Raw genomic sequence first — 26,428 nt, forward strand, 5'->3', positions numbered from 1 at the left:
CTGCCGGGACCCACTGCCTCTGCCTCTCTTAAAGCCTAGGTACTCTCCACCACGGCTCCAATCTGATAGAGAGAGAGCAGGAGACAGCTAAGGGACCGACAAGAGAGAGAGAGAGAGAGAGAGAGAGTGAGAGTGAGAGAGAGAGAGAGAGAAAGAGACAGGCAGACAGACAGGCTGACAGACAGACAGAGAGTGATTGAGAAAGAGAGAGAAAGAAAGGGGGGGGGGAGTAAGAAGTAAGAAGAGTACAGGTTGAGTTATAGACAGAATTCAGCAGAGCTGTTGTGCTACTGTTCTCAGTTCTCACCCTTTCCCTGATTGCCTCCTCTCTAGCAGCTACCTGACGCACACATACAGATAACACACACACGCACACACACACGCCCGCGCGCGTGTGCACGCACGCACACCGTACCCACACAGACACACACACACACAAACTCAGAGGAGGAATTTCACTTCACGGCTTATAGGGGGGCTGCCTCTCCAGGGAAGAAGTGGAATTAAACACTTACTTTTGTTTTTTAACCACCGGCTTTACCACTCAGGAAAACAAAACAGAAAAAAGGATTACCACAAGGCGTCTAGCCCTATACGTTGGACTGCCGGCAGTCCCCTCTCCCTGCTTTTGGGGGTACACGTCTCACCTCGGGAGACTTTTTGGATACGCGCGTGACGAGTTGTTTCGTCGGCCCGCACGCTCGGAGAGACATGGCACGCGAAGGACAGACGCCGGGCGCGTTGCGGCGGGGCTCCCTCTGCGCGGCAGAGGCCCTGCCAGGCCTCTCGCTCTTCCTCCTGCTCCTCCTCCTGACCGCCACTGCCTCGTCGGCGGCTGACGAGTACGACTACTACAGCTGGCAGTCGGACAACTTCCACAACGGGCGCTTCTACACCAAGCAGCCGCAGTGCGTCGACATCCCCGCCGACCTGCGCCTCTGCCACAACGTGGGCTACAAGAAGATGCGGCTGCCCAACCTGCTCGACCACGAGACCATGCCCGAGGTCAAGCAGCAGGCGGGCAGTTGGGTGCCCCTGCTGGCCAAGCGGTGCCACGCCGACACGCAGGTGTTCCTGTGCTCGCTGTTTGCGCCCGTCTGCCTGGACCGGCCCATCTACCCGTGCCGCTCGCTGTGCGAGGCCGTGCGGGACAGCTGCGCGCCGGTCATGGAGACCTACGGCTTCCCCTGGCCGGAGATGCTGACCTGCGACAAGTTCCCCATCGACAACGACCTCTGCATCCCCATGCAGTTTGCCGCCAACCACGCCACCCCTCCGCCAGGTAGGACGGCAGAACCACACGCACATGCGCGGCCTCGCCAACATCCATACAGAGTAGATGACAATTGCACATATACACAGATTTAACTTAAAATGTAATTACACTATGTACACTATCGCTATGTTCACGGTCAGAGATAAATCATACCAATTTGACTGTATACATGGCATGCATGCACATTGTTTAGACATCACAAGGGTATAATAACTAAAGTGATGTGAATCAGAATGTTTTTGATATGAGAACAAAGCTATTTTCTTTTTTCATGATATTGGAGAGTGCTGATTAATCCTACCGGTAGTTTTATTTATTCATTATAGAACAGTCCTGTTAGATGGTGGATGATGATTGTCATAATGTACCGATACTGTACCACAGTCAATGACAGCCATCACATTCATATAGCTTTATCAAACTAAATAATATCAATTAACTGGAATGAGAGCACTAATGTAAAAGGCGCCAATTCACCAAAGATGTTGTATACAATTCCTATCGTTTACATTTGTATTGAATAACGCCTGGGCAAACGGAGGATTGTGATAACAAGAACAACATTAAAGAAGAACTGAAGCTGACAGGCAGAGCCTCTAGTCTGTATACTCTCTATAGCACAGCCAGGGGAATCGCTGTGGAGTTCATACTGAAGTTTTAGCGACAGCTAAGGCTCTGCAGAGGACGGGCCAGCATGAGGGACAGACAGGTGGGACATCTCAGGAAGGCTCCCTGTCAAAAGCCTACAGACAGACAGACAGACAGACAGACAGACAGACAGACAGACAGACAGACAGACAGACTCCACTCTTGTTGATCGTTTGCAGAGTTAAGATAAATGAATGTATTGTGATGTTAAGGCTTCTTGGGAGGGTGACGCGTGGATGCGTGCAAAGTTAAGCGCGTGTGTTCGAGGGCACCTGCACAGTGACACAGAATGTCAGCACACAGTGTATGGGTACCGATCCACCAATCTACAGAATATTTCTGGGACCTACAGTATATACTGGAAAAAATAATGTCTAATTCCTTGTGAGTCATGGTCCCCACAGCAGGAAGCCTTGCATGCATTGTGTCATTAAACGTGTGACAATGCAACGGACGGTGGCGAGGGAAACGGCCACGCAATGAATGACAAACCATGACAACAGCGTTTCTTTGTTGAATTTCTGGCAGAGATGATTGTAGCACAAACTAAGAGACAGACACAGAGAGAGAGAGAGAGAGAGAGAGAGAGAGTGTGTGTGTGTGTGTGTGTGTGTGTGTGTGTGTGTGTGTGTGTGTGTGTGTGTGTGTGTGTGTGTGTGCGCGTTCGCGTTCCCCATAATACAGATTCTTAACAAAAGATGTGAAGGGGACAGTCCCCACTGTGTCTCAGCCCGCTCTGGCAGCCAGCAGGCCAATTAGCTAGCAGGCCAATTACCGAGCCCTGCTAATTAGTGGACATGACAGGACAAGAGAGTGGGAATGGCCAAAGTGTGATTGTCCCTGATAGAGCATAAACAAAAGGAGAGAAAGGAGGAAAGGAAAGGAGGGAGGGAGGACAGAGAAGAGAAAAGCTCCTTTCCTGTTGCATAAAAGGGGTAGCTCTCTCCTCGTTCAAGAGGGACTTGTAGAAAACGCGTTACCATCTCATTATTCCACTCTGTGCCCTTAACCATTTGTTACCATCTGTTATCTGTGTATGCTTCAATACGATTTCTCCATTTATTTAATTAAGATTTGTTTAATGTCCAATATAATTTAGGTTCAGATTCTATTTTGTTTTCATGTGAAACAATGTCGACAGCGGTGCTGCAATGTTGTAAAGGGAAACATTTAGTAACTATAGAGGGGAAAACAGCAAATGTTTGAAAACGTTTGAAAAATATTGAAGAATCAGTACAGTTGGAAGATGAAATGTAACGTTTTTTAATCCAAAGCAACATCTAGAGTTCTTTTTTTATGAGAAGACGTTGGATAAATGATAAAGATCTATCTTCCCTTTGGATCAGAAACGCTGCGGAGAAGCCCGTTCAAGGCGCCAGTGTTGCCAGATTTATTTGAGAGAAATAAGCCAACAGGTCTTTGAAAACAAGCCCAAAATAAATGACTATACAGTATAAGCCACACGAGCATTTTAAACCTATAACCATCAGCAATTTGAAAATAGACGATTAGAGCTCATTTTGCATCGCAACCCTATTTTCAAATCTTTAAAAAAGTGCAAAATGTGAAATACTTTTGAAACATTTTCACACAAATCAACACAAATCCGGTAGGGGGATCCCTGGCACAGAATACGAATACATACTGTAGGCCATACATGAGCTACCCTCACTTAATGCGGCCGACAGGTTAATATCCGACCATTGATATATTCTTGATTTCAGCTAATGACTAGTATTAAAATGTGTTTGTCTTTTTTATGTCCAATGTATTTGTATTTAGTTCATAAAGTTAACATAATGATAAATAAATGCATTTGAAATCAAATTAAAAATAAATAAAATTAGGATTCCAATTCAAAAATAGCAAAACATTATTCAGGATTTCAATTCGAATATAGCAAAAATATAAGTTCAAAATATAAGTTCAAAGCGCGTCGCACTGCAACACGTTTTGAGCTTGTAGATCGGCTTGTAGATTGGCCCTCTGGAGAGTGTGTGGAAATATAGTGGCCCTCTCCATTGTCAAAGTTGCCCACCCCTGCTGTAGGCTATTCATTTGGTGGTCCTTGACCACCAAAATGAAAATATGAAGGAAGAAAAACAACAACTACACAAGCTCACCCCAAAATCGGTACCAATTTACAAGAGAGTTTTCAGAAGCCCAAAGTCGCTTATAATAAGCAGACATGGCAACACTGGTCTGCACAAGGGGGAAAATGAAGGGAAAACGGATGGCTTGAAGCTGCTCTGGTGAATTCAAGCGGCGCTAGCTTATTCCATTATGAAAATGGATGTTCTGTTTTTGTAGGACTAGTATCAACTATGTGACATATTGGCTTTGCAGCCCCAATAACTCATTCTTTTTTTCTTTTCTTTTTTTGTACATGTTCCTCGAGAAAGCGAGACAGCTTGAACTTTATCTGTCATGTCCGCACACAGACAACTTTGTTTGTTGATCTTATCTAATAAAACACTCCATGGAGACAGCCCAGATTACAGAGAGTGGTTTGATATTGTGCATTAGCTGCATGGTGTGTTATCGTCATTACATACATTTTGAGAGAGAGAGAGAGAGAAATGACTGAACATGGCTCCTGAAATAACAATTTAGGAGATAGAAACAGAAACAGTTTTTAGGATTGGGCTTGAGATGACGTGTGTGTGTGTTCCCCATAATAGAAACCGTTTTTAGGATTGGGCTTGACGTGTGTGTGTAGACAGTATGTCTGTGTGTGTGTGTGTGTGTGTGTGTGTGTGTGTGTGTGTGTGTGTGTGTGAAATTGAGAGTGAACTGGTATCAGTTGTAGCCTGGAGGCGTAGCCACTGACATTCTGTTCTTCTATGAAGAACTGGAGCTTCTCTGATGTGCCGATGAGGCCATCCTGACACACACACACACACACACACACACCCCTATACTTCTGAGGACAATATTTTAGGAGGACGGGGATGCGTGACAACACCGGGGATGCGTGACAACACCGGTGTGAAACCAAGCATAAATCAGCCAGCATAATTCTAAATGCCTAATCATAACCCTGTCCTAATCGTAAGCCGAAATTGGCTTCAAAGTCTCTATTCATCAAATATGCTTGTGGCGCGCGCGCGCACACACACACACACACACACACACACACACACACACACACACACACACACACACACACACACACACACACACACACACACACACACACACACACACACACACACACACACACACACACACACACACACACACACACACACACACACACTTGTAACGGCAACAAACGCATGCATAAGATAAGACAGAGGCTCCTGCAGGTGAGAATTATCTCCTAGAATAACTCTGCGTCCTAAACATCCAGCGGTGTCAGAGTGCACCGGGGGGGAGACGCTTTGGACGGGATCATCTGTGTATTCGTGTGGTAATCCAGATGGATCTGGGATCAGGCCCGTATCAATCACAGCCATCTAGTGCCGTTTCTGCCTGCTTCTGCTCTCGTCCCCCCCCCCCCGTCCCCGTCCCCCCCATCCCCCCCCACACACACACACAACACACACACACCCGTCTGGGACGCTGATGCTATCTGAGCTATTCTGCAATTACATGATATAGCATGGTTGGAGGGCTCCTGTGGAAACTAGCAGTACAGAGTTAAATTCACTTTCCACCTCACTGTCAGTGCACAAAGTGAGGGAAGCACTCCCCAAAAAATGTGTGAGTTGTAAGAATGCGTGTGTGCGTGTGTGTCTGTGTGCGTGCGTAAGCGTGTGCGTGTCCACACTTCCGTGCATGGGTGTGAATGGGGTTGTGTGTGCAAGGGCGTGTTTGCTTGTGAACGCGTCGGTCCACATTTGTGCGTACGCATATGTATACGCATGTACTGTACATGCGTCTACGGCAGGTTTACGTGCCTGTGTGTCTGTGTGCACGTGCGCGTGCATGTGTTTTGGGGCCCGTGGGGTGTGATTACCTGAAACACAAGTCTGGAGATATACTGTAGCAGGCAACACAAACAGAGCGCTGGTTGGCAGGAGGTTCTGGAGAGAGCCCAAGGAACCAGGCAGCCGTAAGCACAGCCGAGACTCAACACAGAGAGTCCCACCCTTCCATTTGATCTGGCCTACCTTCAGCAATTAACATTGGTCCTTCAGAACAACAAATCAGAACATTTGGCCATGCTCCTTAAAATCTTGTCAGATTTTACAGAGACATTTCTACAATACAATTGTAATGTACAGTAACTTTATTTACAATGTTTAACCAAATAAAGGCCAATAAACGTGACATTACGTTAATTCCCCCCCCCCCCCCCCCCCCGTGCCAGAACATATTACGTCTTTCTTTAATCTAATTTTATTTAATTTTATTATAATTATAATTATTTTTAATCACATGTTAGACAGCCTCCACACGGATCCGACGCGCACGCAGGCATGCACGCGCTTAGTCCTTATTCTCTTCAAAAGGACAAACTACGATCTTTGGAACCTTATAAAAGTCTAAACTTTAATCACGCTAAGAAAGTGAAAGCAATCCTTGCCGATACATCCCCAGTGAGAATTTGGCTCCAATATGGACGGCTATCATATCCGGCGGAGGCGGAAGTGTCGCGTTTTGTAAGCTCAGTGCGCGGATTTCTTTGGCACTGATTGTGGGTTAAAGTGGTGGGGCACAAAGTGTTAACTGTATTTTGCAATGCATTACAGAAACATTATTGCATTTTTCCACAGTAACATATTGTAACAATTACAGTCAGTCGTGCTCTAACTGTATAACACAGCTTTATACGGTAAAGGGAAAACAATACAAAAAAGAAACAACCCAAAAACTGCAATCCTTCATGCTGCATTCACATGGAATCAGTGAATCGGTGAACGGGACAGGACGGCAGCGCAGCCAGAACCGGCCACGGTAACGGCAGGAGACAGACGGCATCCATGTTAAAATATTTAATCTTTTTACCGTTCTGTGCCGTCCAGCAGGTTTTGCCGTTTGCCGTCTACCGCTTGCCTGATGTGAATGCAGCTGCAACTTGGGATTCAAATTGGATTCTGCCACAACATGACAGACCCACTCTCTAACATTCAGTCAAGAGGTAGTTCTCCCTTTCTCCAGGGGAGATGCTGGCCATACGAGCCTCAGGCAGGACTGGTTGTCAACCAGTATAGCCCTACCCGACGCAGGGCTCTAAATAACCCCAATGGAAGAGTAGACCACCCCCAACCACCGAAGACATACTAGTCATACTGTATTAAGACCGGCCTTAACCGGCAAGCAGATAGCAGATAGTGCCCCATTCTGTCGAGGCACACACAAACAAGCAAGCCCTAATACCACCACTCTCAATTGTTTTTTTTTCTGTCAGCCCAGGCCTGATTAAAACAATGTTTTTTTTTAATCGCAATAAGTTCCCAACTACAGTTTTAAATCTTCCTGACGCGAGGCCAATGTTCATATACACGTTTGTCCAAACGCATGTTTGTCCGAGGAGACAAATTGCATGGTGTCAAAGATATTGTCTGTCCTGGTGGTGGCTTGATGTGGCCAGTGATCAGTTACATTGTCTGTCCTGGTGGTGCATTGATGTGGCCAGTGATCAGTTACATTGTCCTGGTGGTGCATTGATGTGGCCAGTGATCAGTTACATTGACCTGGTGGTGCATTGATGTGGCCAGTGATCAGTTACATTGTCCTGGTGGTGCATTGATGTGGTCAGTGATCAGTTACATTGTCGTGGTGGTGCATTGATGTGGCCAGTGATCAGTTACAGCCACAGTATAAAGTCAGACACGCAGCACCGTCAGGTCCTCCCCGACAGCACAATGGACGCTACTCATGTGGCTCTGGCTGCGAGCATGAAAGGGAAAATGTGATCCAATGCTCTGTGCATGGAAGACTGCCTAGGCCTTTTTGAGAATGTATTTTCTCTGTTTCTCTGTTCCGTAGGATTCCTGCAGATGCGAGGAGCGTGCTGTGTTTTAGGGGGCCCCGGGGGTGGGGGGGGGGGGAGGCCCGGGGGTGGGGGGGGTGCATGGCCCGCGGGCCCTGTTTAATTCCTCCTCTGTCTGTCCGCGTGCTGCAGTTAAACAGATGTTAGCCCCCTCACGACATAAATCACACACTGTATTTCATCCCCGGCAACAGTACCGTTTTATGTCATAAGTGTTGCTGCTCGTAAGTTAAAGGGCCCAAATGAGGCGTGAGATTGTGACCCGGCGCAATACTTGAAACGGAACATTCTGCCCATAAAAGCCTCGGTGATGCACTGGCTGCAGGGAACAAGACTCGCAGCCAGGGATCAGATGAAGACACTGTGAGATGTTCTATGACTGCTTCTTGTGTGTGTGGGTGGGTGCGAGAGAGAGAGAGAGCGAGAGAGAGAGAGAGAGAGAGAGAGAGAGAGAGAGAGAGAGGGAGAAGGTGAAACAGAATGAAAATGCAAGACGGGAAAAATCTAAGAAAGAGAACAAAGCTCACAATGCATGGCGAAGCGGCACATTGTGAGCTATATTTTTTCATACGTTTGAAAACTTGTGAAATGAAATGGGACATTCAGCATAATGAGTACTTTTAGTTTTGTACTTTAAATATATTTTGATACCAATACTTTCACTCAAGCACATTTTTAATTCCGGACTGTTACTTGTAATGCATGTATTTCTACATAACTTTTTCCACCACTGGTGACAACCATCTCAGATATGTTAAGTATGCGTGAGTTAGTTCCAGGACTCCTGCCTCACACCATTTCCCCTCAGGCTTGCTGCCGGACGCCATAACGGCATGGAGGACCCCCTCTCTCTACTGCTCATGGTTGTACACCATCCTGCCATCCTTCACCCCATCTCTGTCAAAAGGACGCCACTTTAAAGCTGCATGCCCTATAAGTATCATGTCCATTGTCTCCCTCTCCCGGGAGAGAGGCAATTAGCCCTTCACCAAGTCTCTCCCCAAACCATCCTTGTCCAATAGGCACGTTAGCAGCGAAGAAAGCTTGACCTGCATAGCAACCGTTGCTAAACTATTTGGATTGGCATTGGACAATCGCTTTTTGGGGTGGGATTTAGTGAAAGGGCTAATTGCAAAAATGTCCGGACTACAATTAAGATGGCGGCACATTTAGTGTCCAAGCTGGTGCGCTCGACTGCTTCGAATGACACTGCCAAACAATTGGTGTCCTACGCGACACCAGGGTCTATACTAGTCTAAATGTATCAATGGAAGAGCAATGACTCCTCATCCAATCACTACAGAGGTACTATTTAAATTGATTGATTTCAATTAATGTATATGGATAATAAGTTCAGGATCTTAAGAGGCATAATGCATATGCTTGTTAGTGTTAGGTTCACCCTTTTCCATGGAAGCACTATAACGCTTTGTTTTGCTGCCCGTCACGGAGCCTAGATGATGACTCGCTAGAGTTGTACCCTTTTAATTGATTTCTCAGAGGCCTCCTCCGACAGTAGCATGGCGGTTCAGGGTCTGATCCCTCCGAGGGTTGGTTTCACGGAGGGACACACGCTTTGGCAGCAACGCAACCGGGCCCTCAGCCAATACAGCCACCCCCCCTCCCCTACCACCACCACCACTGTGAAAGCAGAATGAATTACCCTGGAGTCTGAATGAGATGTACAACGGCTTCTAGACTAGAGTAACATTCAAAACAGATAATCCCAGAGGAGTACTGGCTCTCTCTCTCTCTCTCTCTCTCTCTCACTCCCCCCTCCATGATTTGCTCCTTTTCCCCTATTACATCAAATGTTATGATCCGCAATCTTCACAGAATGTTCGCTCAAAGACAAGGGACGCTAGTGTTCATGCAGTTAACCCTGAAAGTGTCAAAATGGACCTGTATGTGTGTGTGTGTGTGTGTGTGTGTGTGTGTGTGCGTGTGCATGCGCCTGCCTGTGTGTGTGCGTGCGTGCGTGAATGCACGCATGTGTTATGTGTGTTTCACTATGTGTTTCTATGCCTCAGTCCAAGTCCTCCATGTCAGCACCAGACAATAAGAGAGTTGACCCTCCTGCCCATGACTGCATGGGAACCCTCTGAGGAGGGAAAAAAAAGAAAAACTTGGCAGTTACTCTGCAAGAACATGGTTCAGCTCTCACTGACAAACACACACACGCGCACGCATGCACGCGCACCCACACACACATGCCTGAAGACACACTGCGGCGGGTATAGGAGGTTCACCTCCCCACGACCTAGGCAGCGAGGCATGTTGAACTTCGACCCCTCTCATTATCTGCGCAGACGCTGAGGTTTAGGCTGGGGTGATAACCTCTGAACTATGACTTCTAACCTAGGGGCCTGTGAGTGTGCGTGAGTGCGTGCACGTGTGTGCGTGTGTGAAATAAAGACAGACAGACAGACAGACAGAGAAAGAAACATTGAGACAGAGACAGACAGACAGAAAGCATAAGGTGAGAGGGAGCCAGAGATGGTGCGACTGCAAAAAAAGATCACACCGTGTGAACTGAGTGGTGCAACTCCCCTCTCAACCCCCCCCCCCCCCCCTTTCCTCTCCTCTCTCTCTCTCATTAGCAGGCAACAGTGCAGCACTAATACTATCTCTCTCTGTTTCTGGCACAACAGCGCCCCTACTGGTACTCATAGTCATATACTGGTGCTTATGGCCACATAGGTGAACACATATAGGTGCTGTTCCTTGGAGTGGTTGCACCACTAAAAAAAAAGCTGAATATTGTGCATGGCAGAAAGAACCTGTGCCCCCCTGCAAGGCAGCGAGGTGCAGAAAGAACCTGTGCCCCCCTGCAAGGCAGCGAGGTGCAGAAAGAACCTGTGCCCCCCAGCAAGGCAGCGAGGTGCAGGAAGTGTAGGAATGAGATGTGTCATTAATTTGAGCAGAGGTGCGATGGGTGTATTTGTCGTGTCCCCCCCCCCCCCCTATACGCCCCGTGGGGACATAACGGTGCTTATCTGATCACATCATCACATTCCCTCATTGTGCCCTCGGGGCATGGAGGTTTAGAGGAGATCTATCTATCTCTGTGCGTGGGCCCGTGGGGGGGGGGGGGGGGGGTGGGGGGAGGGGGGCTTTGTTAAATCCCACCGGGGGAAATTCAGCTTCACCACGTGGGGTTCTAATGGGGGGGGGGGGGGGGTAGAGTTAGAGGTTAACTATACTTAAACCCTCTAGACTAGAGGTCGCGGACACATATTTTAATGGATCCCATATTTTATTGTTTCCTACATTTTGTTTTAGATTTGTATTATTTCAATGCATTTAACATTCCCCTAATGTTCAATGCATTGAAATTATTTCACATTATATGCTGTGTGTATATATATATATATATATATATATATATATATATATATATACACACAGTATAGTGTGTGTGTGTGTGTGTGTGTGTGTGTGTGTGTGTGTGTGTGTGTGTGTGTGTGTGTGTGTGTGTGTAATTTCACTGAGAAATCAAAGAAAAATCTAAGAAATTCCATAAATTAGGAAACAAATGTTTAAGAAGTAGTGAAAATAGCTGATCTACAAGCTCACTAGTTTGGTTCCGGGGCAAACTTTTTATTTGTATTTATTCTTATTCTTATTTTTATTTAATTTTTATTTATTTTTGGGGGGATGGGGGGGACATTGGGTGGTGTCTACATCTTGAGTTAAAAATAAACTGGACTTGTTTCCCTGGTTTCCATACCCGGCTGTTTCACAACGTGTGGCTGCTGTGTCAGTGGCGCGGCTCCAGCAATGACTTGTGTACTGAATCACTTTTCACCCTCTCCACTCGCTGGACCGCTGCGCCGTTTACCTACCCCGGCACGCCAAGACCACGCCTGCACCACCAAAAATATACAACAGGCTGGAATTAAAACATTTTCTCCGCCGTAATTGCAGGGCAAACATCAGTCAGACCCTCCTGGGCTATATATTCCTGCTCTGCAGCAAATAGCCACTGACAAGCCGGGCTCCAAACAAGTGCGTCTCAAACGTGTGCTCGGGGTGGGGGGGTCTCAGGGGCCAATAAGGACGCTCGCTGTCATGACTTTGGTCTCGTTGACTGTAATTGTGCGGGACAGACGTGGCCTCAGCCACCCACTGAGTTCTCTGGAAAGCCAACGCACTGCATGGGTTTCAAAGTGGGCTACGTCGCCGTTTCGAATAGCCGATCTATATGATCTCACAACGTGTCACATGGTAACACGTTGTGAGCTCGTAGACAGGCTTTATTTCGTTGAAGCTATTTCATATCCGGGGCGGCCCACAGCCATGCAGTGGCTATATGGTCATTTGCACGTCCTTTGGCGTGGAACAGGTTGGGAAGTAGGGTTGTCGATCACGTAATCTTTAAATGATCGGAATCGGATTGGGCTGCAAAAAAGAAAAGAAAAGAAAACATGGGACAACCGTAGTATCAATATTATATCCATATCATGATATTAGACTGGATATTGTCTGTGATTTTGGATAATGGTACTATTGTGATATGGCATAAGTGTTCTATACAAATATAAATATCGGATCAGGAAAAATCGACAGATACTCAAAATCAAATGACTGCACTGCACTGCACTGCACTGCACTGTACTGTACTGTACTGTACTGTACTGTACTGTACTGTACTGTACTGTACTGTACTGTACTGTACTGTACTGTACTGTACTGTACTGTACTGTACTGTACTGTACTGCACTGCACTGCACTGCACTGCACATACAATGTACCTTTTTACTGTGTTGATCAGAGATATATGCTGTCTCTTCTTTTGTGTGCCCCATGCAGTGTCAAAGGTCTGCCCCCCGTGTGATAACGAGATGAAAGCAGACAACATCATGGAACATTACTGCGCCAGTGACTTTGGTAAGTAACAGAACATCAAATTAAACCTGAAGACATGCACAGAGTAAAAGACCTGTTGCTAACCATTAAGCCCTATTTTATACTTTTAGAAATCCTAAAAAAAATCTTCAGATCAAATAAAGAATTCTTCGTAGATATTAAATGGCCGAAATAGAGATGCCAAACTGAAAGTGTTTAATTGGGAAAGTGTTAAAAAAGTGCATACTCAAAGTTTGACACGCACACACACACACACAGTCAGGCACGCACGCATACACCTTTGGGATTTACTGCTCCCACAGTGAGCACCAGTACTGGGGCCCATCTGGACATAAAACACTGGATTGCATTATGGAAAATATGAAGGATATTAAGTGATCCATAATCAGATCCATGGACCAATGTGGAGCCAGAAGGACCTGAACTCACCCCAACCCTGACATATCCAGCTAGAAATTAAGTAGAACGGTAATATCCTTAAGTAATTGGACAAAAAAAAAAGGTGAGTCATATGAGCCTTATTCATCCTTTGGTGCGTTTTGTCCCACCAAGTACCTCTGTCTCATCACATTTTATATGATCAGCCATTAAATTATGTACATTATCATTATTACATCTACCTACCTACCTACCTACCTATCTATCGATCATATATGCACACAGCCAATTTATCCATTTGGAACTCAGAGTGTGTACAAATGCTATATTTGTGCATGCTCAGAGTTAATTTGACACTCAGGATTTGACTGTGTACATGGGTTTCATTTGGCGCCTTACACTGTTCTATCTGCAAACATCGGTTTCCTTTTTCCTACAAAAACCTGAGCGGTTTTTAACCACATGAACCCATAGCGTCCCTATTCTGGGGGGCAAACGTTCGGGCAAAAATATTTAGTTTGTGAGTGAAAACAGGAGGGGGCCTAGTATAGAGCCCTAGGGGATTCCGGTAAAAAAAAAAAAAAAAAAACGTTTTTAAAGTCTTAAAACCACCCCTCTAGCGCCATGGAATATCTCCTCAACACATTATCTAATATGCTCCCTCACCATTATGTTTATGACCTCAAACATGAAGCCAGAACATAACTGCACTAATCATCTGTTCTCCTTGGAGTCTTTTTGGCCCGTCAGACTACATGTCTTCACAGGAGTGAAATTCCGCCCGCAGATTATTGTATTGAATTTACAACTAATGGAATACTGTCGTGCCTTTTCCTCCGCGTTCAATACATTGCAGCGCAGCGATGGCGAGAGGACACTTGTGGCCTTGCGAGGCTCGTTAAGAGCAAGAGCACGGCTCAGCCTCCCAAAACCCATCAGTTATAACGTACTGTACACAGCATGTGGTCAGATCTATTGCTGGGAATAGATCATACTGTATTCCTACAGAGCATTGTATTGACAGCATGTTTTATGGCATGCCGTGAATCCAGAATGCTGGAGATAAAACATTCAGCTGGGCAAAGAGTTTCACAATCCGTGCTCTTAAGCCTGTTTTGGCTGGAACACGGTGTGGTGATAGTCAACATTTCAGAAGAGGACACGGTAGAAATATGAAGTGAACGAACATTAGCGCTCCCGTCCAACAGCAACAGAAAATACCCCCTTTGTCTGCGTTGCTCACAGCAGCCAAAGTTCTTGGCTCGTCCCTGATCATCTATCACAAATGTTAAAAATCACACTTAAGACATTTGTCTGGTTCATTGAACTCTTCTATAGAAGCCTGCTTTATACTTAGTTGCGCAGCGCCGTCAAGCACCACAAATAGCATAATCTAAAGCTCACAACGTGACGCATTGCAACGTGTTGTGAGCTTGTAGATCAGCTATTTGTGGTATACGCAACATAATGTCAAAACAAGAATAAATCAGGTGTTATGTTGCGTTGCCAACCCCGGGGAGGGGGTGATTTTTCAGAGGGGTCAGAAGGCAAACACACGGTCTTTCTCTCTTGCTTCATTCAGACTGGTGATTACATCGGACGGCAGATAGCCAGCCGCAGACTAGCGCTGGAGCGGCTGGACAGATTACAGTTTATTAGCAGAGAGATGAGTCTCTCAAACGACTAAATGAATCAACGTTTCAGAGCTCGTCGGACCGAGCCAAGAGTGACTCTACCGTACGCTGTGATGTTCAACATGGTAACGTCTGATTCCAGCTCTGTGTCATGCTTTGTGAACGTCATTACCAACTCCTCCGTGGACATTTTGCTCACCCTAAATGCCACTCAATACTGGCCTTTTGATTAGAGCAAAAAGGAGAGGATGGGAAAAAAAGAGACGTGAACAAAGACGAGAAAGATGAGAGAGTGTCCTGTGAAAGAGTACTTTCGAGCTCCGATTTCTCGCACATTCCTCAGAGGTGGATCATCTGGCCACACGGGCGCAAATGACAAAGGTGGAAAGGGGGAGGAGTTTGATAGGCTCATAAAGATTTATGTCATTGGCTCAGTGGCCCTGTGGTTATAGTGTCCGCCTTGAGACTGTGAGGTTGGGGGATTAATCACCGGCCAAGTCATACCAATGACTGTAGTAATGGTACCCAATGTCTCCCTGCTTGGCACTCAGCATCAAGGGGAGGATTGGGTGTACTGTAAAAACAGAGATGATTTGAATAGAATATTTAGAAAAAAAGTCATGCAAGGGGAACTTTCTCAGAACTTCATGGGCAAAGAAAATCCACTTCAAAATCGGTCAGATGGACCGCTTAGACGTGCTAGTGATAAGCCATATCTCCAAAACCGGTGAGTCAAACAAAAAAACCAATATCTCTATTTGAAGCTATATGATTCCCTGCTTTCATATGACACGAAAAGTCAAATTTCAGTCAAATTTAGTCACATATGTTCTCTCATCTTAGATTTAGTTAAAACCCTGGCTGCTGCATTTTGGACAAGTTTTAGAAATAAGTGCATTGCAGTAATCAAGCTGAGAAAAAACAATGCCATGGATCAGCGTTTTTGCATCGTCCAATGACAAATAGGCTCTGATTCGTGAAATATTTCTAAGGTGAAAAAAGGCAATCCTGGTAACATGATTAATGTGTGAATTAAATTTTAATTCAGAATCACTAATGACCCCCAAGTTATTTACTGTACTGTTACTTTCTACAGCCAAGTCTGCTTATTATTGATTCTTTCTGCTCACTAGAACCGAACTTCTGTCTTATCCTCATCCAGCATTTGAGGTCAACAACGGGTCAACAGCACAGGGATCATACAGAAAGAGTGTCATGTCCAGGGGCGTACGTTTAAATCAGCTGTCTCAGGCTATACAGCAGATAGGCTCCTGACGTACAGTATGGGTGACATGGCTCGGAGAGTGTTGGTTCACGAGGCTACTTACTTAGTCTGTGATGGTGAACAAAAGGGGATGAGTTCTGCTGGGGACCCCCGGAAATGCTTTGGCCATGTCTCGCGACCCGCACTCAGCCCCCATCCCCACCAACAATACAAATTGACCTCTACAATATCCTACAATAATAGAGAAATTCATAATAAATAAATACTGAAATCAGATAAAATCATTAAGTAAAGTTTATGCATTAACTATGTTTACTATGTAAACTCTAAATTTCCATTTTCCAGCCATTCAGGGTTTTTTTTATATATATAATTTCGGGACACCCCGAGGGGTCTCGACCCCCAGGTTGAGAACCTCTGCACTAAAGGGGAGGAGTTTGGGTCCAGAAAGGCTGTGACGTCGCTGCACACACACTGCCGCTGCTGCTTTTCCTCAACATGACAGAACACTTTTCTCCATTTCTGTCACTTTATTTTTCCTCCAACTCTCCCACTTTGGCCCTCCGTCTTGCTCTCCCTCCAACCCTCTTTCTCCGTCTGTTCTGTTTCTTCCTTCATGTATCCTCTACTCACTCACAAGAGAAAGTGAGTTTGTGTAATGAAAAAAGCGGGCACAGCTTGTCATGGTGGATATTGGCCAGGCTCGACTGCAAAGAGAGAGAGAGAGCCCCAGTGCGCCACTTACAGCATGACTGGATATGGGTGGACATGTACAGTGGGGCGTAGGGCAAACCATTTGAACCTGCCCAGTGTACATTACAGTGGCATGGAGGTCTGGTTTTGAGACCATAAAGAGGGTGGAAGAAGTATTCGGATTTGTTGAAGTACAGCTACAACACCTGTAGAAATACTGATTTTAAAGTCCTTATTTAAAATGTTTTACTAGAGTAGAAGTACAATACAAATGCATTGGCATTATAGAGCGTCGCAGTCCCACCCCCTTTCATGACGATGCCAGGCCCAGGAAATAATTCCCAATGCATTTTTCCCATAGACATTTCAAAAAGTATATTTAAAGCCAACTCGAGTCGTGACAAATCATGACAATAAACACAACATTTTGGACCAAACAAATAATTACATAGAAGAAAAACAAGAAAAGATGTGTTGTAACCTACCTTTTTCTTATTCTTTCAAATTATTTGTTCGGCCCGAAAAATTGTGTTTGTTGTCATGATTTCTCACAGCTCGAGTTGGCTTTGTACGACGCTTAAAAGGTCTTTAAATAAATACTTTTTGAAATGTTTATGAGGAAAATGAACGGGGAATCATTTCCTGGGCCCTGGTAGGGGGCTGGACTGCGACGCTCTATACTTGAACTGTACTCGTTGTGCAGAAGTATAATTCATGTTCAGTGTGTGCTGCTGTGTAGTAGCCTATAGGCTCCAGCCCCTGACTCGCTAGCAGATCACTAGCCTGGCATTGGTCTGGCGGGCTCTTCTCGGTTGAAAATCTAACATGCGGCCCGGCCAATCAGGATCAAGATAATCCAGTTAACTATGGAATCGTGCATTTCCCGTCAGTCGGTCAGTCAGCGTATCACTCAAACTTCCCATACATGGGGAAAGCCCCCATATATGGTTCCTCTGCAGGTCTCGTGACATCACGTGACATCATCAGGGATCATAGTAAATGCGATCTGCTGTCGCAATTAAGCCCATATGGAGATCCCTGATGTCATCAATATTATAGTATAATGGATTATGGATATATGTCAGAACCTGTTCTGACATTCCATACATGTATATTGATCCTTCCCCATCCATCCTTCCTCTCAATGTCTACCTTTTGACTGATATCTGTCCATTTAAACTCTAGACGGGCCTGCCCCAAAGTTATTAATGCAGCCGCGCCCGGCAGCCGGCAAAAACTAGAGTTCACAACCGGCCTGAAAAGACACGCTCCATATACAGTATAGCCAGTGCAGGCTTCTCGCCCCCTCAGGCGTCTTACTGGTAATATATTGTTATGTATCAGTTGATGTACAATACTGGACTGTATGTGAATCAAAATCTGTAAAGTATAACTAGTTACTAAAACGGTCAATTAATCGTAGTGGAGTAATATTTGCCTCAGAGTGAAATAGAATATAAAGAATATACACACACACGTGTGCATGTAGGAACACTCGGCCGCACGTACACGCACGCACGCAGGCAGGCACGCACACACGCCAAAGGTCTTAGTGGGGAACAGGTTCTGAGGCGATTCAATGCACACACATTCCTTCCTGCTACAATCCTGTGTGCGTGTGTGTGTGCGCGCGCGCGCGCGCGTGTGTGTGTGTGTGTGTGTGTGTGTGTGTGTGTGTGTGTGTGTGTGTGTGTACGCGCGTATGTGTGTGCATATCAGAGTGTACGGACGTATGTTTATAAAACAGTAGACAAGGAGGTTAAGAAGTGAGATGGCAATCTTCCAAAAGGCTTGGGTACATAGCCGAGCTTCATACCAACTGTGTGCCTTTGCCCTGCTCATGATTAATTTGGCCTGTCAAAGCGCTCACCCAGAGAATTCCTCTCTCAAATGCTTGGCAGTTCAATTTTAATCTCTCCCGTGTACAAATACGCACTCATATACACCAGTGTGCAGGAGACGCAAGTCAGCAGTCCAGACAGCCCAAATCCTCAGTGTGAATTTAACTCTGAGTGTACACATGTGAGGGTACTACAATTGTGTATTATAAATTGATAAATTAACACTGCAGGACTTTACAGTCCATTAGTTACATTTTCTGGTGTTTGTCAGACATAGTGTTATCTAGCTTGCGTCATAGAAGTATACTGTGCATGTGTGAGTAGGAAAATGAAATGAAAAGTTATCTGCTATAGTCAGGACGGACAGTTCTTGACCATTCAAAGTGAGGGCGAGTACCTTTAATATTGAAAAAGTAGTATGCAGGTAATACATACTGTACAACAATGGCAGTTGTCTCAATACATGCAGCAACAACACAATTAGATGGAGACAGTAGGGGCATAGCCATTGAAGCCATTAATGACATGTTGTGTTGTGTACTTTGGGTGCAGATGTTGGTGGTATAGTAACAGATATTCAAACGAGAAATGCATGGTAGACAGAGAAACTAAATAAAGCCACAGAATGTTTAAAACGGTGTGTAATGAAAGTATCAATTTCCCCCCAAAACAATATTATGATTGCGAAATAACAATTGTAACACGTATGCTGGGTCCAAAGGTATTGGTTTGTTTATATCTGTCAGCTCACAGCAGCCTCATCCAGTTGCTTCCATTTTCAGTAAGGACGCTTGGTGGGAGACGGTGCATTACACACTGAAGAACTGCACTTATAGATATTATTAAATAATTAACTTTATACCACAGATCGTGATGTGTGGAGTGCAGTGTGCCATCTAGTGTCTGTCTGAAGTACCTTTAAATCAGCTAGCCAGCTACGAGGTAACCTTACTCTGCCAGATGGCGGCGGTATTGAGTTCACAAGTTCACAATACAGTGAACGCAATACCGCCACCATGTGGCGGAGTCAGCTACAAGGACATTTTTACCGTTTATTTCTCATTAAATTAAATGTCGATGCCTTGAACGATATAAGCACATGAACGATGTAAGCAGACGAGACCATTAGAGTGAACATCGGCTATTTCTATAATTCCAAATGCTTGACATCGGGTTGGATCTTCCTCAAAATCTATTAATCTTGCATAGCTGCAATTACAGACACATTGCCTCATCGCTATACATCTTGCAAACAGCTGTTTTCCCGAAACACCATACATCTCGCGCTCACATTGTCAAAAGAAAAGCACAAGCCACCAGATGGTGAATCCACCTCTTGGCGACAAGAGGCAATGGTGCTCTTGGGTAATAGTGTCTTTATTCTGGGGAAATGATACCGCTTTGGTCCACAGGGACCGCCGGAATAAATAAAAAATACCAGATTCCCTGTATCGTTGATGTCGAGGCCATCGGCTCCTCCGCACGGGCGCATGATCACACGCCCAACCACAAGTGACTTAAAAAGTTTGTTGAAAATCTTTCCTAAATAATACTACAATTGCATTTGTTGAAAAACCTTGCATGCGCAGGATGTTTAGTGAACCAAACGACAAGCTCCAATGAAGAGCAACTCCAGTGGAAACCACTAGGAGGCAGTCAGACTGGTCAAACTAACCACTGGGACGCAGTCAGACTGGTCAAACTAACCACTGGGACGCAGTCAGACTAACCACTGGGACGCAGTCAGACTGGTCAAACTAACCACTGGGACGCAGTCAGACTAACCACTGGGACGCAGTCAGACTGGTCAAACTAACCACTAGGACGCAGTCAGACTGGTCAAACTAACCACTAGGACGCAGTCAGACTGGTCAAACTAACCACTGGGACGCAGTCAAACTAACCACTAGGACGCAGTCAGACTGGTCAAACTAACCACTGGGACGCAGTCAGACTGGTCAAACTAACCACTGGGACGCAGTCAGACTGGTCAAACTAACCACTAGGACGCAGTCAGACTGGTCAAACTAACCACTGGGACGCACCGACGCAGTCAGACTAACCACTAGGACGCAGTCAGACTGGTCAAACTAACCACTAGGACGCAGTCAGACTGGTCAAACTAACCACTGGGACGCAGTCAGACTGGTCAAACTAACCACTAGGACGCAGTCAGACTGGTCAAACTAACCACTAGGACGCAGTCAGACTGGTCAAACTAACCACTAGGACGCAGTCAGACTGGTCAAACTAACCACTGGGACGCAGTCAGACTGGTCAAACTAACCACTAGGACGCAGTCAGACTGGTCAAACTAACCACTGGGAAGCAGTCAGACTGGTCAAACTAACCAGTAGGACGCAGTCAGACTGGTCAAACTAAGCACTAGGACGCAGTCAGACTGGTCAAACTAACCACTGGGACGCAGTCAGACTGGTCAAACTAACCACTAGGACGCAGTCAGACTGGTCAAACTAACCACTAGGACGCAGTCAGACTGGTCAAACTAACCACTGGGACGCAGTCAGACTGGTCAAACTAACCACTAGGACGCAGTCAGACTGGTCAAACTAAGCACTAGGACGCAGTCAGACTGGTCAAACTAACCACTAGGACGCAGTCAGACTGGTCAAACTAACCACTAGGACGCAGTCAGACTGGTCAAACTAACCACTGGGACGCAGTCAGACTGGTCAAACTAACCACTAGGACGCAGTCAGACTGGTCAAACTAACCACTGGGACGCAGTCAGACTGGTCAAACTAACCACTAGGACGCAGTCAGACTGGTCAAACTAAGCATACACAAACAAATCTGCATGATCCAGAAGCCTGGATGATATTGGAACATTCCAGGTACAATATTCCAGTTTCTCTTATAGCCGGGAGCTTATCTGGGTTTTTTGCAAATGGGATATGGTGTTACCATGCACCAGTGCAAAAACAGAGTGTCCAGGATATTAAATAAGATAACGCAGAGAATATAAATGCAGAATCAGATTTTTCTAAAATGTTCTCTTGGCGCGCGCACGCACGCAGGCACGCACACACACACACACACACACACACACACACACACACAGACACGCACACACACACACACACACACACACACACACACAGAGTCAGGCACTCACACGCACACACGCGCACAGGATGTAGTCTTTGGATACTCCCCAGGATATTAGTGTTGAGTTGTTGCCGGAGGTTAAATGATGATTCTCAGGAGAGGTGTAAACTAACCGCCTGCTCATTTCAGAGCTCAGTGTTCTTCCTGTGAGCAGGCCCTCTGAAACAGCAGGGATAGTGGTAGTCTCGCGTGACCAGACTGTTGCCTCTCGCAATGTTCAAATGCTTCCGTCGTACAGTCATACAGTACAGTCCTCTGGAGCATACAGTCATACAGTACAGCCCTCTGGAGCATGGAAGCTCTGATCATGAGTAAGCCACAAAGCGGGCTCTAAAGTGGAGCCTCCTCCCCACTTTCATGTGGTCTTTACAGTCACGCAAATGTATTCCAATATAAATAGGAATCAGCTAATATTGACTATTGCTGCTTAAATGGAAAAGATAAAATAAAAACAAATGTGAAAGGAAATGGCAGCTTCCTTACTCGGATTTTACATGGGAGGTGAGGTTGTGGAATAGTTGTCTGGCTACATGAGACTATAGTACAGGGGGGGGGGGGATATCATCATCAGTACTGTATGTACAGTACAGTACAGTACAGTATGTCTACCTGTAGGCCTCATAAATAATAATAACAAAAACAATATGTAAAAATAAAAAGAAAGAAAAAGACTGCTCTTGAAATATACCAACTTGGCTGGACTACAGTGCCAGGCAGTAAATTAGGGTTTGGTATGAACAGTTTGAACGTTGAGACGATTAGCTTTGCCAAAAGAAGAAATGGCATGTGTTTCCATTACATCATTTGATGGCTTCGAACGTGGATTTAGTACGACGTTGTTTACATAGCAGACACATTGAAACGAGCGAAACATGTTGTTCTTTTTTGGACTGGAATCACTGGGTTCAATGTCTGTGCCTCTCAGAGCATGTAGCATGTACTGTAGTAAGTTCACTCATCAAACTCTCTGATGTCTACCCACCCCAGTGAATTTCTTTTCCTCGACTACCTTTTTTCACTGACGAAAACTAAATGGAAACTAAGCTACGATCACTAAAACTAAGACTAAATACGAAGTAGACAAAAAAATGTTAGGAAGGGTGGGTCTAGTGGACAAGAGCTCCAGTATGAGCAAAATACACAAGTCATTTTACACATGGTTGCATGCTGAAAATGGCAGATCTACAAGCTCACGACGACTAGTGTAGATTTAGTCAACTTAAATCTCATGACATTTAGTCAACTAAAACTAGACACTAAAACATTCCAGGTGACTAGAATGTGACTCAACTAAAACTAGACACTAAAACATTCCAGGTGACTAGAATGTGACTCAAACTAAACGAAAACCATTCAAAAGGCTTATATGACTAAAAACATACCAACATTTAAATGTGCTCCCCTCTTCCCCCCCCCCCCCCCCCCCCTTCCCCCCCTGCAGCCCTCAAGATGAAGATCAAGGAGGTGAAGAAGGAGAAGGGCGACCGGAAGCTGATCGCGGCGCAGAAGAAGAAGAAGGTGCTGAAGCAGGGCGTGCTGCGCAAGAAGGACCTGAAGAAGCTCACGCTCTACATCAAGAACGGCGCCAACTGCCCGTGCGCGCAGCTCGACAGCCTCAACTCCAACTTCCTCATCATGGGCCGCAAGGTGGACCAGCAGCTGCTGCTCATGTCCATCCACAAGTGGGACAAGAAGAGCAAGGAGCTCAAGTTCGCCGTCAAGTACATGAAGTCCCACCAGTGCCCCACCTACCACACGGTCTTTCAGTGACCCCCCCCCCCCCCCCCCCCGGTCCCTCCCTACCTCCCGCCCGCGGCCACCGTTACCCCCCCCCTCGCCCTCTCCTCCTCCCTCCGATCTCCAGCTATAGTCCTCCGCCATCTTTACCCAGTTAGTGCACTATACGCCATCGATCGCCCCCCCTTGTTGTAAGTAAATCAGAGTAGATAAAATCCCCCAAATCCTTACATACAGTAGCACAATCTTATTTTCCTGCCTGTCTAATTGTCCCAGTTTGAAACAACAAACAGCAGACATTTTTGGAACTAATAAGTGAGATTGCCGCTATATGAATCCATAGAAACTGCCTAGCCCACTCTTTGTTTTCCTCTCTCGATAATCATAAATAAAAGTACCATATTTTACAATCAAAACACATTTACAAACATTCAAACTGTGTTAATATGAAATTAACGAAAATCACATAAATAAAAATAAATGGTTTTATTTCGACCATTTCGACCATTTCATTCTGCCGACATGAGGCACATTCTGTTGGCCTGGGTCACATTTATCCTTTTGGAAGCCGCAGTGGGATATGGGACGTGTGTTGACAGACGCAGGAAGGGGGGCGTAATGTTTGACTACTGTATGTAATCATTTCGTACAGAGTATAGGAGACGAGTTGAGGGTGAAAGGAGAATTTTCTCTGTGTAAAAAAAAAAGGGTTCCGTGAAAATATACGACTATACCTATTCATGTATGCAGTGTGGAGTCGGGGATGCTCCCACGAGATGTTAAAACCAGAGACATACATTCTGTATGTATCTGTTTGATCATGTAAAAAAATAAAATAAAAAAATTAAGTATAGGTACAGTAATCGAGATAAGCACTAGATGGTTAGAAAACAAGGCCTTTCCTTTCGTCCCACTCCTCCTGTGGTATATTTGGGGAGAAGAGAAGGACGACGGAATGAGACGCGGACGGAACGGACAGACCGGATGATGACGCTTCCACTGACTGTTGTACAGCATAAAGAAGTGGAATCAATGGTGTTCTTCTCTACAACGGAGGGAGAGAGAGAGAGTGGGGACCTGGGCACATATGAGCAGACAGCCGCGGACAGAAGAAGCTACGTTTTACGTCATTTCCGAGTTTTTAGACAGCTGGTGGATGGAGAAGAAGCTCCACCCCCACGGCTGACTGACGCAACGGACAGTTTCCCGGAAACGCTCTCCTCCGCGGCAGTCAGCCACGGCTCATATGTGCCCAGACGGAGAGAGAGAGAGAGAGAGAGAGAGAGAGAGAGAGAGAGAGAGAGAGGATAAGAGCCAGAAGACATCTTCCCGTGAGAGAAGAAGCGAAAGAAAGATGGAGAGAGAGAGAGAGAGAGAGAGAGGAATGGAAAGAAAGGGAAAGACAGAGAGACTATAAGAAAGAACCAACAATGTTGGATGAGAAGGCATGTGCACAGTAAAAACCGTCAGTGTGAATTTAACTCTGAAAATGTACAAATGGAAACAAATGAACCCGTAAAAGGGTTCATTTGTTTCCATTTGTACATTCAGAGTTAAATTGACGCTGAGGATTTTACAGTGTGGTACTCATTATTTCTTCACTATCACTATTGAAACATTTTCTTTTTTTTTTTGTCGTTATTTGCTGAAATTGTTATAATTTGCTTCAATTATACTTCCATGTTATGACAACAGAAATCGTACATACAGACATAGCACCTGAATTCACTGTTGCTGTAACAAAATTTAACTGACAATATTGTTTTTTGTGTTTTTTAATCAGTTAACCTGTAAGTAGTTCTGTTACTGAATTGTTTTACAAAAAAGTAAATGAATAAAATATACTTGAAATTTTTATAAAGAATCCGTTTTTGAAATGTGCCTTTTTTGTAAAAGAAACTGTACAGTATGTACAGTATAAAGTAGAGTATAATACAGTACAGTATATGCAAGCATACAGTATATGCATGCACAGAAGTGTGGACACACGCACGGTTGTGCGCACTCACGCACGCACACAAGCACGCACGCATGCACGCACGCACACGTGCACACACACACACACACACACACACACACACACACACACACACTAAACATTCATTTTTGAGCGGATCAGCCACTCCAATACACAGCTTTGTGTGTCCGTGTGTCTGTCTGTCTGTCTTCCGTTTGAGCACAGAATGTCCGTGAAATCATGCTTGTACAGTACAGTACAGTACAGTACAGTATAGTACTACAGCACAAGTACAGCACCACTTCACTTCAGAACAAGTTTTCTCCACCAGGCCGAAGGCATGGGAAGAGAGTATGTTTTGCACTCTGTCCGTCCGTCCAGCACCGTTGGCTGGATCGCAGCCATACTCTGCACACACACTCCCTGAATGCCACAGCTGAACCTCTACCCCAAGGTTTTCACAACAATCTTTTGGACAGTACACCTACAGATTTTGCCCAAACATTATGTAAATTGGTACACAGTCTCTCTAGAGCCATTCAACGAAACAGGTCTTTCAGATTTTTCTGACTCCATCCTGATTAGTGCTCAGTTTCAAACAAAATGCCGCAAATCATGAACACAACACATCGTGTGATTTCCATGAAATTGTGCATGCACATTCCCACTAGGCAGAGGAAGAAATACCACTGGAATATTTGCACAGAACTGCACAGATCTGTGTAAAACTTTGTATGCACACTATAGAGGCCAAGGAAAAACCTTGGCCTGGAATTTTTCACAACACATTTTCTAATATTACAATATTTTATCCAAATGTCATGCAAATCGGTACACATGCTCTCCATAGTCATGTGATCAAGATGGGTTTGTTTGATTTCTCATAATCCATCCTGATTGGCTACGATTGGCTTTTAAAGTTTTCAGGAGTAGCCTGCTTTGTACCCATTTTGTACAAATCGCCACAACTTCTCAACGCAGCGTCCGATTACGGTGAAACTGTGCATGAATATTCCCACGAGGCTGAGGAAGAAATGCCACTTGACAGTTTTCAAATCAGCTTCATGGTGGCGCTACACAGGCCAAGTCACGTCACGCGC

General features: G+C 45.3%; 2 protein-coding genes across 4 annotated transcripts in view; both read left to right on the forward strand.

Annotated features, from left to right (window-relative positions):
- The window catches only part of loxl4 (lysyl oxidase-like 4), a 336,094-nt gene that overhangs the window by 301,962 nt on the left and 7,704 nt on the right, over window positions 1–26,428 (forward strand). The window lies entirely within an intron of this gene.
- On the forward strand, window positions 24–24,923 carry sfrp5 (secreted frizzled-related protein 5). Of its 3 annotated transcripts, none has more exons than XR_014569901.1 (4): window positions 24–1,282; window positions 12,678–12,755; window positions 23,076–24,619; window positions 24,650–24,923. XR_014569901.1 is itself a non-coding variant. In XM_083775709.1 (3 exons), the coding sequence occupies exons 1-3, from the start codon at window positions 712–714 to the stop codon at window positions 23,402–23,404; spliced, it is 978 nt and encodes a 325-aa protein (XP_083631835.1). In that variant the 5' UTR covers window positions 24–711; the 3' UTR covers window positions 23,405–24,641. The 3 variants fall into 3 exon arrangements, 1 of the variants encoding a protein (XP_083631835.1); XR_014569902.1 differs by having other exon boundaries at window positions 24,654–24,923; XM_083775709.1 differs by lacking the exon at window positions 24,650–24,923 and having other exon boundaries at window positions 23,076–24,641.

Source organism: Protomyctophum parallelum (assembly GCF_964188405.1).
Source record: "Protomyctophum parallelum genome assembly, chromosome: 10".
NCBI classification, from domain to species: Eukaryota; Metazoa; Chordata; class Actinopteri; order Myctophiformes; family Myctophidae; genus Protomyctophum; species Protomyctophum parallelum.

Excerpts from the sequence above, each read along its gene's own strand:
- sfrp5 (XM_083775709.1), top strand. The coding sequence starts at position 712 with ATGGCACGCGAAGGACAGACGCCGGGCGCGTTGCGGCGGGGCTCCCTC. Across the intron at positions 1,283-12,677 it reads CCACGCCACCCCTCCGCCAG|TGTCAAAGGTCTGCCCCCCG; the intron begins GTAGGACGGCAG and ends TGCCCCATGCAG. Across the intron at positions 12,756-23,075 it reads TTACTGCGCCAGTGACTTTG|CCCTCAAGATGAAGATCAAG; the intron begins GTAAGTAACAGA and ends CCCCCCCTGCAG.